The sequence below is a fragment of the Pistacia vera genome, unplaced genomic scaffold (assembly GCF_008641045.1).
Source record: "Pistacia vera cultivar Batoury unplaced genomic scaffold, PisVer_v2 Contig858, whole genome shotgun sequence".
Taxonomy (NCBI): Eukaryota; Viridiplantae; Streptophyta; class Magnoliopsida; order Sapindales; family Anacardiaceae; genus Pistacia; species Pistacia vera.
The window spans coordinates 179373-196435 of record NW_022196732.1 but is presented as its reverse complement, the minus strand read 5'-3'; the positions used below and the strand labels follow the sequence as shown (position 1 = coordinate 196435).

General features: G+C 36.0%; 1 protein-coding gene across 1 annotated transcript; it reads left to right on the top strand.

Annotated features, from left to right (window-relative positions):
* The first annotated feature begins 16184 nt into the window (after window positions 1-16184).
* LOC116118743 lies at window positions 16185-16813 on the top strand. Its single transcript, XM_031404715.1, has 3 exons — window positions 16185-16339; window positions 16475-16552; window positions 16594-16813. The coding sequence occupies exons 1-3, from the start codon at window positions 16185-16187 to the stop codon at window positions 16811-16813; spliced, it is 453 nt and encodes a 150-aa protein (XP_031260575.1).
* Window positions 16814-17063: the final 250 nt, after the last annotated feature.

The window sequence follows — 17063 nt, the reverse complement described above, 5'->3', positions numbered from 1 at the left end:
GGCATCTACTCTAACCTTGAAGGGTAGAACCATGACGGAGTATCAAGTGTTTCAAATCTTGATAGTGAGAACTCTTGAGCACATATGGTGGCCATTCTAGAAACGTCATGTACGCCCACATGGATGTAACACCCCACTTGAGTACGTAGTTAAGATTTGATGAATGGTTCGAATGTTTATCGATTTATCCTTAGTTGAGTCTGTATGTTGTTATTATTGTTTGGTTTATCCTTGGATGGAAAGGTGTATTGGTTTGGTTGAGTGTTTTCTTGAAGGTTAGTATGATTTACAAAATTTTAGGGTTATAGTCTTCGCCGGGGCGAAGAAGTTTTGTCGCCGCGGCGAAGAGGGAGTGCTTCAACCCGGGTGGCCTCTGTGAATTTTGGTCAGGCGAAGAAATAGCTTCGCCGCGGCGAAGACCTCGGCTGAATGTTTCCCTTGAGTTTTTGAGATTTCTTTCTTTTGAGACTCAATGACCATTCTACCCCTTTTTAGCAGGAAAAGTGGGAGTGAATTGTAAGGAAAATTCATGGAGAATAGTTTGATTGGGATTTTGTTTGCAAAGAATGAAAGGTCTTAAATGGAATTCAAAGAGAGGAGTAAGGGTATTTTGGGAAGTAGAGAAAAATATGTGATATTAAGGGTTAGCTTTAGAAACCCCTTCATTTTGTTTTCTCACCACCCGCCTCTTTCATCCCCTTTTTCTCTCATTTTTCATCCAAGATTCCAAGGATTCTTGAAGAGCTTTTGACTAGAATTTGTTACAAATTGATCCTAAGAGCTAAAAGGTAAGATTCCTTACTTCAGAAGCAAATTTTCATGTGTTGAAAGAATGGGATCCTTATTAAGTTTTGTATTGAAGGTTAAGGGAAAGTGTCAAGCCATCAAGAGTGGAGAGTTTAAGTGGGTTCTACTTGTGTCCAAGGTAAGTAATTTCATCTAAGTTGTGATTTACTTGATTGAATGTGTGTAGAGTTTTAGATCTATGACTAATGCTTGAATTGGTTATGTTGAAATGAGTTGATGAATTCATGAATGGGTTCAATGTTGTTATATGAAGGTTTTCCACCATGAGGAGGGTGGTGTGTTTGTGAAATTTTGGTAGAAGTATGGGTAGAATAGAGTAATTGAGAGGAATTTTTGAAGTGTGTTTCTCTTTGCAGGATGTGTTAGATTTAGAGTTGAACTCCAATTTTGGTGGTTAAGAAAGAAATATGATTAATTTAGATAGAGTTTATGTATGCACACATTTTTTTGATAATGCCAAAAAGAAGCATAAGTAGAATTAGAGAACCTTACCTATGCAAAGTAGCATATTTGCATGTCATGAATGCATATAAGGAAGATTTAGGCATGAGTCATCCATATGCATAGTTTAATTGAGTAGTTACATAAGAAGAAATGAGAATGAGAAAGAAATACTTTATGATAGAGATAAAGAAAAACAATTCTCTTAGAGTAAAGAGAAGAAAGAACTAGCACTAGAAGATAAATGATTATTAGTGCTATAAAAAGAAAGAAAACCCGGTTGTGCGATGGGGAACTCGTGAGTATGAGTTACCCATGTAAACCGTTATGAAAAGAACGGTCTCTGCCATGAAGAGCGGAATGCGTATAAATCGCTATGATAAGGACGATCTCCGGCATGAGAGAGCGGAATACACGTAAACCGCTATGAGAGAGAGGAAGCGGTTTCCGCCATGAGAAAGGCGGTATGAGAAAGAAAAGAATAGAAATAAAAGAAAAGAAAGAAAAATGAGAATTTGAATTAGAAATTTGATAAGAATACAAAGAGAATTGATGAGTAATGCACGGGGATGATAGCGTAAGAGACTGTTTTACTTACTGGGCATCTTTGTGCTCACTCCGTTGTTTTCTTTGTTGTACAGGAAATAGGTGAGGACTTGGTCGGATAGACGTCGGCAAGCGGGGAGATTTGGCTGCACTGTCCCTTGGTTCGTTTTGTTTCAAAAGCCCTTGTACATATGATATTTTGTTTTGTAATGAATGTGATTATTAAGTAAAGAAATTTTTGGGCCCAGCTTGTTTTGATAAATATGCTATCTTTTATTTAATCGATATTACGAATTTGGTAGAAAGAAAGTAGTTGTTACAATGGAGGTACATGATTTAAATTATGTTTTATAGCCCTTAGTTGATTTTTGCTAGAATTATTTTAAGAGAATATGAAGAAATGCCTTAAAACTTGCATTAAGGGTAAAATGTTCTTTTCACTCAAAATTAGTTGAAAAAGTGGGGAGTGAAAAGAGAGAGAATTTCATAGAGAATACAATAAAAATGAGGACATTATGGTAATTGACTAAGAGACAAAGATGGAATTTTCAAGAAAGAGTAAGGGCAAAATGGGAAACTGTGTTTATAAAATAAAATGTTAAGGGTTTGAAACCTTTATTTCTCTCATTCCACCGCCACTCTCCTTCTCCATTTTCTCTCAAATTTTCACTCAATTTTTCAAGGATTTTGAGGGCTTTTGAGTGGATTTTAATAAAGTTTTGATCCTAGGCAACAAGAGGTAAGAATTCTTGCTTTGTCTCTATGATTTATTTGTGTAAAAGTTGAGTTCTTATGAAGTTTATGCTTAGGGTTAAGAGAAGGTTTGAATCCAACAAGAGTCGAGAGCTTAGGAGAGACTACTCAAGCATAAGGTCTTATGAAGTTTATGCTTAGGGTTAAGAGAAGGTTTGAATCCAACAAGAGTCGAGAGCTTAGTAGAGACTACTCAAGTACAAGGTAAGTAAATTCTACTCAAAATCCCACTTAAATTAAAGTTTAAGAAATCAAGTGAGTAGAGATTTCTGTTAAGCATGCATATGTTAAGATTATTGAGAAATTGAGATGAGATTGGTGATTATTTATGCTTGTTGTTAGATATATTTGAGTATGAGAAGTGTATGTGATGGTATGATGATGGGTTGAAATTGGAAGAATTGGAGAAAACTTTTGGGAGTGTTTTTGCCATGTAGGTATGATGATGATACAAGAGAGTTTTTCTCTCAATTTGGATGGTTTCAAAAACAAATAGAATGATAATTAAATTAGGGTTTGTATCTGCACATTTATTGTTTGATGAAATGCCTAAGAGAAGCATGAGTATGAATAGAAACCTTAATTTTATGCAACATTGCATATTTGCATTTCATGAGTACATTTAAGTAAGAATTTTAAGCATGAGCCATTCATATGCATATATTTGTATATGTGTCATAATTTAAGAAAGAATGAAGAATTTTTAGAATAAAACACTTTAAGAGTAAAGAGAAAAAAAAATAAGCATTAAAGAATTAAAGAAAGAAAAAGTGGTAAAGAAGAGAAAAGAATAGGTTGGTGTGATGGGGAACCATGAGTGTTAAGAAGAAATTCTCACATACACGCCACCTTAATTGAGTGGCATAAGAAGAAGAAGAATTGTACGACCCGTAAGCGTGTATGTGGATAAGGGTTGTACCAAGAAGAATTTCCTACATGCATGCCACCTTAATTGAGTGGCCTAAGAAGAAATAAGAATTTGTACGGTCCGCAAGAGTGCATGTAGATGAGGACTGTACTCACTCACATGGCCAAGGTTCCAAATCCATGCATCAACTGAGTCCAATCGGCAAAGAATAAGAAAGAAAGAATAAGAATAAGAAAAGAAAGAATAAGCAAGAATAAGAACAAGAAAAGAAAGAATAAGAAAGAACAAGAATAAGGAAGAATGAGAAGCTTGAACAAGCAAAGGAAAGAAAAGAAAAACAAGAAAGAAAAGAGAAGCTTGAGCAAGCAAGACAAGAAAGAAAAGAATAGAATAGAAAGAAAAGAAATAGAATAAGAAATAGAAAGAAGAAAGAAGAAAGAAAATGCATTGTTATGCATTATTGCACATGCATTTCATTCATGCATATTACCATGTATCCCATCATGGTTAGAAAGAATAGAAAGTATAAGAAGAAAGAAAGAACAAAGAGAAGGGAAGAACTGCGAGAAAGAAAGAATAGTAAGAATTAGAAACAGAGAAAGAAAGGAGAAAGAACTAAGAACAAAAGAAAGAAGAAGAGAATTAAGTAAGGAAAAAAGAGTTAAGGGATTTATTTACTGAGCATTTTTTATGCTCCCGTTGTTTTTCCATGTTTTTGCAAGAAATAGGTGACCAGCGGTCGGAAGGACGTCGACAAGTGGAGAGGATTGGCATTACTGTCCATCGTTGCTAAGTTTTTGTACTTGTTATTTTGATATATGTAAAGAATTATATTTTGTGTGTAAAGAAGAAAAATTGGGCCCAACTATTTTCATATGCTAAGTATGTATAATTTTATTTTATATATTCTCAAATATACTAGTAGAAAGAAGTCATTACATGCCTGTAGCCCCAGTATTATTCTGAAGTAAGGGCACAGATAATACGGTAAGGCTATCATAGTGTTGAAACGACTATGTCGAAAGGCAGTGACTGATCTCACTTATCAAGGTTGTTTGGTGACAACCTGGTGCAACACATGGGTGCTTGCTATAGGCAAGTTCACTAGACTGATCCACCAGAGGATTCCATATGGATGGTAACCCCAGTGTCTGTGGAAAAAATCCTTTAACGAATGGTGGTGCATGTGATCCTTAGACTTGAGATCACCGGAGTGCATTGTGCACCGATCGGTGTAGTTTGACACTAGCCCAATGCAGTTCTATTCAGAGCTGTCAATACAGTAGTTATTGGCTACATCAAGGAGTGTATCACGACTATGGTGGATCGATAAAGGATTCATCACTCCCAGGTACAAAGGAAGTTATCTCATGACGCAATTCAGTAAATGGAAATGGCATTAAAACTGTGGCCATAGTGGGATTGAGTTGTTACTCTATCCAGTTTGTTATTCTGGTCATTGGTCCAATAACTAAATACATACATATCGAGAGTAACTGAGGTTGACACTATTTCTTTGTCTCAGTCTCAATGAGATAACATATGATAAAAGGATTGGATTGTACGATAACCATATCGTTGACAGGTAGCTGCTTCGCTGAATCAGAATCTATTGGGTGGCCATGATGCCTTGCTAGGGGCCAATCTTGGTCTGTGCGTAGTGAGACGATTAATTGGTGTTAATCGCGATAATACACACTACCAGTATGATAAGAAGCCTACAGGTCACACACATAGAAGATAATTTAAGAACCAGTTTATAAGAAGGGTGTTTTCGTCTTTTTAGGTGAAAAGGTATTTTGGTAATCTCACAATGCAATTAAATTTGCTGAGGTTGTAGCCTTTATTTAATTTGACATTAAATAAATAAATAAGAGATATTATATTTAAATATGTGTTCGCATATATTTAAATGAATTATTGTTATAATTAAATGTTAATATATTATATATATATATTAATTGAATTTAATTGAAATAATGATAATTAAAATTAAAATATCTAAATGGAGTTGTTTGGACATAGAGGTTGTTTGGGTTGGTGCCCAAGCCTATTCCATGATGGAATATGGCACTGTGTGCACTATATAAGTGCAACACTTTGTGAATTAAATAAACAATTCATTCATTCACATTTAATTAAAACTCCAGTCACCTTTTCTCTCTTCCCACGCCAGTTTACATTTGGGTTGAATCAAATATCATTTGATTCTTGTTTTTGGTTCTTAAGGCTAAAGAGGATCTAGCAAATCCCTCTTTAGTTCCTTAGGGTTATCTTCGTGTGGACTATAGCTGGTTCGATCCTACCCTTGGATTGGTAGCGAAACCCATTCAGAGACAAGTTGGAAGAGCCTCCAAATGTGCATATGATTTCTTAACTCTAAACTGATTTTCTGCAGATTTTGATTTAATGTATAAACTGAAAATTTGTGCCCTGATCTTGGTTCTAAGGAACGATCTGTGTTATAAATAATTTTTGTCTTCCGTTGCCATGACTTGATCGTTTCCTAACATTCCTCCTTTCAGATACACCGTTACGCTGGGGTGTACACGGAGATACAAGTTTTAATACTATCCCATATTACTTCAGGTATGTTTAACTCAACTTGTCTCAGTTGGCATAGTTGTCATTTTGAGATTATCCTCATTGTCTATCTTAAGAACATATTATTATTAAACAGTTCCACAAATAATATTATTTACACTCAAGGACAACAATCCATTTGTAAAGTAATATTCTCGTTTTCTCCTATGTGGACACATAAATATAATTTCTAGAAACTGAAGAAATATTATAATAATCCACAAGTTCCAAGAAACAAGCCCATAGGCAAAATCAGACGATAAGATCCTACAGCAAATGTAGCATCATGTGGTTCATTTCCAATTGGTAGGTCCACATCTCCCTCAATGAGCAATCTACTATGACATAGTCCTCGCATATCAGTCAAATGTGAGTACCACATCTTATGTCAATGACCCAAGATGTTGACAAGAGAAGTAAATCTCAAGAATGTACCTAACGAAGAAGTAACATTCTTCTTCCTTTTTACTAAGAAGGCCTTGCAATGTTTCGTCCAGTGGTTGGGATTCCTATAGTGAGGACAAACGTCCTTCCTATCTGCAACAGTTTTTTTCCAATGACTTCTGAGCCCTTTCCTTCTCACTTGAGCTGGCTTCAACCAACGTCAAAGTTTTTGAAATTTTCATACCTAACTCAGTAGCCTTCAACATATCCAGAAGCTCAGAAAGGGTATTCTTCTTATCATCCTCAATGAAGTCATAGACAAATTGAGAGTAAGAATCTGGCAAAAATTGTAATATTAGGTCTATCGCTAAACCTTCATTAAGTTTGCATCCCAAAATCTCAAGCCTATTCGTATACTCGGTCAACTTGAGTATATGATCACCAATTTTGGTACACTCTTCCATCTTACATCTGAATAACAACCGAGACACTATATGCTTCTCATTTCTCTGAAGAAATTGAAGAATAAAAACTAAGTCCATTTTCTGGAACTACTGTTGCAGTAATGGTGTCATTGATGCAAGTACAATGTATCTAGTTATTTCTGTTTTCGCATCATGTGTATGCTTCACATATACATACCCAGTCTCATGGATAGAACTATCAGCAAGCTCTGGTGACAAAGCCTTCTCAATGGTGTATAATCTATTGCTTGACTGAAGTATATTGTTTATACTTTTATACCAGTCAATGAAATTCTCACCATTCCATTTCTCTCCTAGTTCGATGATCTGTCGCAGTGATGTTGGGATCATTTTGCTCAATATTGAGTGAATCTACAAGTGTAGAATAAGTAACCATTATTACAATGTTTATTATTATTATTTAATAAGGCCTTTTATTAAACAATCGCTCCCACTATTTTTCTCAAGTCAATAGCCCTCACTATTAACTTGGGAAAGCTCGTTAGCTTTCCTAGTGAACTGAGATCCAATCTAGCCCATTTCAAACCTTTGCTTTGGCGAACAAGCCAAAATGGGTTGATTAGGTAAACCAACAAACTTAATCTACACCAGTTGATAGCTCCCACTACCAACCTGTAACGACTCCATTCTACTCATATTCTTTTAAAATATACATAGTAAAATACATGTAAGAAAGCATAAAAAGTTGGGCCCAAATTTTTCTTTTATTAAACATATACATTCTTTATACAAAAGGTTGTATCATGTACAAAAGCATCAAAACAGGGGTGGACAGTGTAGCCATTTCCCTTCGCTTGCCGATGCCCGTCCGACTATGTCCTCACCTAGGTCCTACAAAAACATAGAAAACAACGGGGTGAGCACAACTAAGGCTCAATAAGTAAATCCTCTACTCATCTATCCCCGTAACTCTCTCTGATTCTTTCACTACAATTCTAATTTACTCTCTCTTTTATAATCTCTCTGTTTTTCTCTTTCTCGTAACTCTTTTCTACTAACTCTCTTTAGTAAGTCACGGCCCCATCTTACCGAAGGCACGGTCGGGACTCGCTCCCGTTCTCCGTGACTTCAACTCATTCTAGCCGATCGGACTCGATTATGCATGGATTCGGAACCTTTGGCCATGTGAGTGTATAACTCTCTCTCGGGTACTCTTGGGTATAGCCCTCATCTGCATGCACTCTCACGGGCTACACCACTTCTCTCTCTTATACTCATGCCGCTTTCTCAATGCGGCGTACATGCGGTAATACTCTACCCTTACTCACAGGTTCCCCATCGCACAACCTACTCTATTCTCTTGTTTAGCACTACTTTCTCTTTGTTCTCTAGTGCTCATTCTCTCTTTCCCTCTATTCTTAGAGTAGCTCAAACTCAATTTCTCTACTCTCTTTTTTCTAATGCATAATTAATGCACATAGATGACTCATGCTCAATAATGCACTTAAGTGATGCAATTATGCCATGTAGCAAAAATGAAGGCTTTATACTCTTATTCATGCTTCTCTTGAGCATTCCATCATACAACTCATGTGCATATAAAACTCTACTTTAACAATAACTTCTCTCTTCTTTTTAATCATCCAAAATGGGAGAAAGGCGCCCTTATACTCTCTAAATCCCTGTCAAAGGAAAACACTTCTATAAAGTTTGCTCAAAACTTCCTTCAACTCCAATTAAACTCAACCCAACATTATACAATCTCAACACTTCTCATAAAAGAAATACATCCAACAAACTCAACATGAATACTCATCTCAATTCAATTCATCAACAAGTAGACATATCTCTCTACTCAATTTCTCTATAAACATCATATGTACATACATAAAGAAATCTCTACTCAAAGAATTCCTCAAATCTCAACTTGGTTGGATTTACTTACCTTGTGAGGGAATAACTTCTCTAACACTTCTCCTTTCCTTTGGTAGCTTGCTTTCTCTCTACAACTTTAAACAACAACAACATAAGACTTTAATCAAAACATAATAAAACTCTCATCTAAAGGAAGAATCCTTACCTTAGGATGCTTTAGATTAGAACTCTACTAAAAACTACTCAAAAAGTCCTTAGAAATCCTTGGAAAATTGAAGGAAATTTGAGAGGAAATAGAGAATGGAAGAGACGGTGGAAATGGATGAAATGAAGGGTTCTCTACACTTAACCCTTTTTAGCTCAACTTATACACAAGCATTCCCATTTTGCCCTTACTCTTTCTAGGGAATTCCATCCATATCCTTTGATTCATTACACTCACACCCCCATACTAACCTATTCTCCATGAAATTTCCTTACATTTTACTCCCTACTTTTCTTGCTAATTAGGGGTAGAATGGTCAAATTGCCCTTAGGGGAAAAATATCTAAAACTTAATACATTTTTTAGCCAACCTGTCGCCGCGGCGAAGACAATTCCGTCGCCGTGGCGAAACACTCCAGCAGCTGCTCCGTGGGCTGCAGCACCTCTTCGTCGCGGTGAAGATTCTTCTTCACCGCGGCAAAGATTCTTCTTCGCCCTGGCGAAGCCTGTAACACAATTTCGCCAAGTCTTCATAATTTTCAGGGCAATCAATCAACCAAACCAATACATGCATTCAACCAAGGGCCAACCAAACAAAAATAACAACATATTAACTCAATTGAAGCTGAATCAGTGAACATTTAAGCAATACAGCGAATCTTAACTACGTACCTCAAGTGGGCCATTACACAACCTCAAATGTGATGCAAGCCAAAAAGCCAATCACACAATCTAATAGCCTTGCCATCGTACTCAAGTGTGATTCTTAGTATCAGTAGAGTGGACACTACATGTCACCACGTACACATAATATGTCTACTTCTCTACTATGCCTATGACGTATTTATCAACCTTCGCTTTGGCGAACAAGCAAAACTGTCATTTTAAGTCGACCCATCACTATTAAGGAAAACTCCAATGAAATTTAACGTCCCACTGGTAGAGGTGTACCCTTCGCTTCGGCGAACAAGGTTCCGACGAATAGTGGTTTGATTAAACCCATGGTGATGGAAGGCATACACATGACTTAATATACTTTATTTGAGGGTTTTTATTTTACGTCTCACCGGTTTTATTATCTTTGTTAGAATGACATGGTTTGGCATGTTATTGAACATTCAACCTTAGCATGCATTCTAAGCAAAACATAAACGTGTCGGTACATGGCCCAACTAAAACCGATTTCCTCGAGCCTAGAGGAATCAGTGGGTCACCTAAGGGTGCTATAGTAAATATCTTGAGTTTTCAAGTATGATTGCCATGTCATTGCTCCGTCTTCAAGTACAGTACAAAATAAATCATACTAAATTTACAGTGAAATTAATATTACACTAATTTTAATCAATAAATTTAGAAACCTCGATTTACATTCGAGGGGAATAAGATGAGAAGAGAATATACATCGAGAAGGTAGGAGAAAGGTAAGGCACGCAGTCCCTATTTAAAAATTACAATCATACATACCCAAAAATACTTTAAAACATTCACCATAGGTCCAAGGGTCATGTACCAGGCACCATGCAATTTTTCAAACAAGAATCATTGCATACATTCAAAACAATCAATTTTGAATAGGATGGGTTGATGTATAAAAATTACCCTGTCGAAAGCAATGATTGATCTCACTTGTCAAGGTTGTTTGTCGACAACCTGGTGTAACACATGAGTGCTAGACTGACCCACTGGAGGATTCCATATATCAATACATATAACTATGATTTACATGATATAGTAGATAATGCCTTTTATTGATTAATAAATATCATTACAAAGAGTTAATTCCAAAATAATTGATTGGTTCTAGGGCACCTACTCCAACACATACATCTTATCATAAGCCTCTTATTGCTCTTTGTAGACATCACTTGAGTCATTTGAGGACACACTATCATTGTCCTCTTGGTTAGCCACAAAGGCCAAGAAATATGCATTCTCATTAGTGTCGTCACCCTCACTCTCAATGTCATCACTTTCACTCAAGGTGGTAGCCATGGTTTTTCCCTTTTTCATTAGAGTGTTCGCACACTCAGACTAAATATGGTTGAATCATTCACACTCAAAACATTTGATTCCTTTGCTTTTCTTTTCATTTTCTCTAGGAAATCTTTTTAAGAACCCTTATTGACCAGAGTGGTTAGAAAATCTTTTAACAAAGGGTTGTTTCCCCTTTTTAGCCATATTTGGCTTTCTCATGTTCTTTTTTAGGAATTTCGAAAAGTTTTTTTTTTTATTAGAGAAAACTCATCATCTTCATTATCACTAGTATCACAAATAACTGGCGAATTAGAAGATACCTCATGTTTCAACACAAGCCCTTTGCCTAATTTCTTTTCCCATCAATTCCTGCTAAGCTCAAAGGTTTGCAAAGATCCAATCAGTTCATCCAATTGCATCTCATCAAGGTTGCAACATTCTTCAATGGACGTTGCTTTGGACATGAATCTTTAAGGCAAGGAACAAAACACCTTCCTAAGAAGTTCAACATCGGAAAAGATTTTGCCTAAAGCAAAGCACTCATTAATGATATCACACAATCTACCATGAAAATTAGTAATGGTTTCATTATCATGCATAACAAGATTTTCATAGTCCATGATTAATCTTCTAAGCCTGGTCTTTTTCGCAATATCGGTTCCATGATTTTTAACTTGGAGTGTATCCCATGCATCCTTAGCCATTTCATAGTTAGCAATGTTTTTCATTTGACCTATACTAGCAGTATTAAAAATGGAATGAAATGCTTTAGAGTTAAAATTAGACTCTTCTAACTCAGCCTTGGTCCATTGATCAAGAGCCTTTCCTTTACTTCCACTAGCTTCATCAGTTTTAGGTTCTTGCCAACCAACCATACAAGCATTCCAAGCCCTTTCATCAATAGATTTTAAAAAGGAATGCATCTTAGGTTTCCAAAAGATATAGTTGATTTTCTCAAACAAGGGTACTCAATTGGTAGACCCATCTTCATCGAAAAAACTCATGGTAAACAAATAGTAAGTGCGATCATCCAAACACTGCGGTGGTCACCCACAAGTTCATAAGATAGAGGTGGTCACAAACACAATGTTCAATACCAGTGTGGTCACATAGCCCAAGGTGGTCACAAGTCTTGAGTGAAAAAATCTGCAGAAAATCTTGAAAAATAACCAGGACAAAAACAGATACAAAAGTACAATAAAAACACAATCAACAAGCAAGGATCAACTGAAATAACTTTCCAAAACAAGCTTTGATACCAAATGAAAGTTTTAATTACTTTACCAAGTAAATTAAAACTAAGCGGGAAGGGTTTCTAAGTTGCTTTTAGTGTCCATTTATCATAAACATAAAGCAATCAAATAAGAACCCAAATAAAGACCAGGTTTTTACATGGTCCAGCAAAATGCCTACATCCATGGGACCAAGTTCAGAATGAAGCTAATCCACTATAGTATACTTTTCAATTTAATTACAAAGCCAAAGATTAAGCCTCAATTGCAAGAACACTGCCTGTTTTGCAATGCTTCAATCTCTACCCTTTGGTCAAACTACATACTACCACAGCTAGCTCCAAGTACACAAAACCACCTACATAGCCTCGAGCTCTTCTCAAGGTATAGCAACAAAGATCCACATCGGTTGAACAAGCTCAGCAAGCTTAAGCATCAACTACGTAACCAAACGTAGAGAGAAATGACAAATTCTATGAACTTTGATGAAAGTATTTGTAAGCTTACCTAAGCATAGAAACCGGATAAAAAAAAAAAAAACTTTAGAAATATTTAGAGTACTTTCAAGGAAATGATCAGGCTTAAAAAGAAATTGCATTGGAGAAGAGTTTATATAAAGAAAATCCAACCAATGCAAAAGGACAGGTGGCTAACAAGAAACTTTATGAAAAGTGTATTCCATTTCTATTATGACCATCTATCAATGAAAACAAACTTTCTAGCTCATTGTGTAAAAAATTGACGAGTGTTATGGATCATAAACAATATCTCATAAAGAGAATAATGACAGCTCACGAGACTATTGAAATATAATACATGTTTACTCAAAATATCAGCCAGATGCATGTGACCACTCTGACTCTGAGGTGCTCACATGATATAACAGAAAAACAACTTAATTGAAGGTGGCCACTTTGATAGAAGGTCGTCACACTGGAAAATTAAACAAAACGATTGTGCTATAAACAAAATGAGGTGTTCATACCATGCCTAGTGTTACCACACTAGAATCAAAAGTTGACCAAAAACTTACAAACTCTTTTGATATGGTTATTACCACCACCACCTCAATAGTACCCAACGGATCTACAAAGGTACACTCTAGTACAGGTCCCTATATACAGACAAGGAAACTAGCAAATACACACACACTCGAATCCACCTTGCCTGCATTGGCATGGGTGTACCCCTACATTTCCTACATTGGCATGGGAAATAATCTTGTTTGGAGCTCGTTAGAGACCCGTCCTATCCCGGTACGATGGGATGTTATGTCATTGTTCGACAGTACAAGCCATCTCAACTGTACGTAGAGGCTAAATATACCTCACTAGCAAGGGCCCAAACACACACACACACACACACACTCGGAACCACCCTGCCTACATTAGCATGGGTGTACTCTAACCTAAAGCTTGTCAGACATCTGTCTTGTCCTGATAGGATGCTACCACCATGCGGTAGTACAGACCTTCTCAATACACATAGGAGGCTAAGAAACACAACACGAGCTAGCTGATGTCTAAAGGGGGAAACGCGTACTATAAAAGGGTGGTCTTAACCCAAACCAAACACACCCTTACACTCCAAGCCAACACATTCTTGCATACTCACCCAATTGTTCAACACATCACACTTTATGAATGTCGTCATGTAAATGCATGTAGTAACATGTTATAGCTCTCCCATAAATTCGGCATGTAAATATGAGCATCATAATCGCAATATTGAATAGTGCGTAGTCATGTAAAATTTCCACTTACACCCAATATTTGTCATCCATTACACTTTGGTCTAAAAACTTTCAAAACATACAAAAAATCCCCCTGTCTATGCTTTAATATTCGCATAAATGAAAAATTCCCCCTGAAAATCCTATTGCGCATAAAAAATCCCATTGAATATCTCACTTTAATGGGTCCAAAAGCTTTAGGTCTTTGCAGTCGACCCCCTATTTAACTTACAAAACTAACAATTACACCCCTCATTCCAGAGAGCGTACTGCCACTCCAGTCCACTTAATTCTCTCCTTTCTCCTTTTTAACACTTGCCACCATTTACGAACCAATTTACCAAAACATTCTCCTTCCAACATTCAACCAATTAAATCACAAAATTTCCATTTTATAACCCTATTCCCAAAATTCACCAAATTAGAATTTAAAACATGAAGATTTATATTTCTACTAACTAAAAAACTAATAAAACAAACCATACATTTTCATTTCAAACCTTCAATTAACTGCTTCATCTTTCTTACCCATTTAACATCTATCTCTCCACATTTTAATTCACACAAACACTCCCAATAATCAAATCAAGCCACCCCTAAGTAAATTAAATTAAACCAGCCTAACCCATGCAACTTTACTCCAACTTCAATTCAATTTCAAACATACCAGTTTATAAGTTGCATAACTTGAGTGTTTTTAGGGTTATTTTGATGTTAGTTTCATTAATTTCTCAATTGTTTTATTTGTTTTGGTGTTAGTTTTTATTAAGCTTGAGATATGAATGGTCAGCTATTGATTTGGATAGTTTTTGTGTGTTTTCAGGCTTTGATTGAGTAGATTGGAGCATTGGAATGAAATTGAGACTTAAAGCTAGAAGAAATTTAGACTACCTGACATTTTTTAAGGCCATGGTCAAGCCTTGGGAGTTCACCATGGCCATGGTGGTGGAAAAAAAATAAAACAAAATGACCAGAAAGCACCACAGCCTAGGCTTAAATCTTGGTCGTGGCAGAAACTATTAGGGCATTTTTTGTCGTGGCAGAAACTATTAGGGCATTTTTGTTAGTTTTTCTTTCCCTTTTCACTTAGGACTCTTTAGGTTATTTAAGTATGATTGAGATTAACTAAAAAAAAAACAAATTTTGCATATTTTGGAGAGGAGAAGACGTATTCTTGGGGCTTGAAAACTGATGATCAGATTTAAGAGTTTGATTTTTGTTTATTTTCAAGTTTAAATATGTTTTCTTTCTTCTCTGTTTATTTCTTTGTTCTTAGGATGGAGTAAATCTCTTTCGTTAGGGGAGGATGGAACCCTAATTATGTTTTGAACAATTTTTATTCTTAATACTAGATTTATGTTTATGAATTTGTGCAAGAGTTTAGGTTTACTGCTTTATGAATGTTGGATTGATTCAATCACCTTGATGATGTTTCGAATAGAGAAGTTAGGGTTTATTGCTTAATTCGTATTCATAATTGTTTTATTGAAATAACATTGGACAACGTATTAAAACTAGAAGTAATTGAATAGAGATTCTAAGATTAATTTGTGGTCCACCTAATTCATAATGGAATAGGGTGAATTAGTCATAAGGGATTGATGATTTTATGCTTTTTAATTTCAGAGTAACCGAATAAGGATCTGTATGAAGTTGAATATTATGCCTGAATAAGGATAATTGGCCTAAGAGGAATCCTACCAATTCATAGCACAACCGGGTATTAAGAGTAGTTGTCAAGCATAGTTAGGGCGAAATCTGTACCCTAACTTCATTAATACTACAAAGTTCTTCACATTATTTATTTGTTTAATTTAGTTATTTTTAATCTGTTAGTTTTACACTCTAAAATTTCGTGTTCTCAAACAATGTGTAAATAGTTTTAGGTAATTACAAATAATTGCTTTGATCTATGTGGGACGATACTCAAACTCATCACTTTATTACTTGAACACGACTAGTGCACTTGCTAGGGTTGATTTAGTCGCATCAAGTTTTTGACGCCATTGCTGGGGACCATTAGATTGTTTGTGATTATTTTGGGATTACTTGTTACTTTGAGATTTTTTATTTTGTTTGTTTTTATTGGAAACCAATAGGTGTTTCTGCTAGTGTATGACCAGAACTTCTAGAAAGATTTTACTAGCATTTGATCCTAAGATAGAGTGCACTTTTCACACAAAAAGAGAGCAATCAAAAGGGAGATCATGGGTGATCACGATAACCAAAATAATGGAACACCACTAGCAACTCGTACACTGAACGAGTGCTCTACCCCATCTCTAAATGGAGTGGCATCGAGCATTCGATGACCAGTGATCAACACCAACACCTTTGAGATAAAGCCAACAATTATCCAGATGATTCAACAGTCAATGCAATTGGGTGGGTTGGCACATGAGGATCCTAACTTACATATTGCAAATTTCCTTGAGATTTGTGATACTTTTAAGCACAATGGAGTTTCCAATGAAGCTATAAGACTAAGATTGTTCCCATTTTCATTAAGAGACAAGTTAGGAGTTGGTTGACCTCATTACCAGCAGGCTCGATTGCAACCTGGGAGCAAATGACACAAAAATTCCTGAGTAGGTATTTTCCTCTTGCACAGACTGCACAATTGCGTAATAATGTTACTATGTTTGTGCAGGTGGATACAGAGTCACTATACGAATCATGGGAAAGGTTCAAGGACATGCTCTGAAGATGTCCCCACCATGAATTATCGGTTTGGATGCAAGTCTAGACATTTTATAATGGTCTTAATAGTGAAGTTTGGAATATGATCAATGCTGCTATGGGTGGTACTTTAGGTAAGAAGACACCAGAACAAGCTTATGAATTGTTGGAGGAAATGGCTTCAAATTCTTATCAATGGTTGATAGAGAGGTTGCCTGTGAGAAGAACATCAGGTGTTCATAACATAGATGTTATCACAGCTTTGGCAGCACAATTGCAGGCATTGAATAAGAAGATTGATGGACTTTAAATGCAAAAACTTGCAATAGTTGCTTCCATGTGTGATTTTTATGGCCAAGATCACCCTAACCATGAGTGTTAGTCAGGTAACATGTTTGCTATTAATTCTATGCCTGATCAAGCTAACTATGTTTCAAATTTTTGAAGGCCTAATAACAATCCATACAATGAAACATATAATCCAGGGTGGAGGAATCACCCAAATTTCTCTTAGAGTAACAACAATCAAGTGAAACCTCCATTGCCAGGTTTTCAATCTC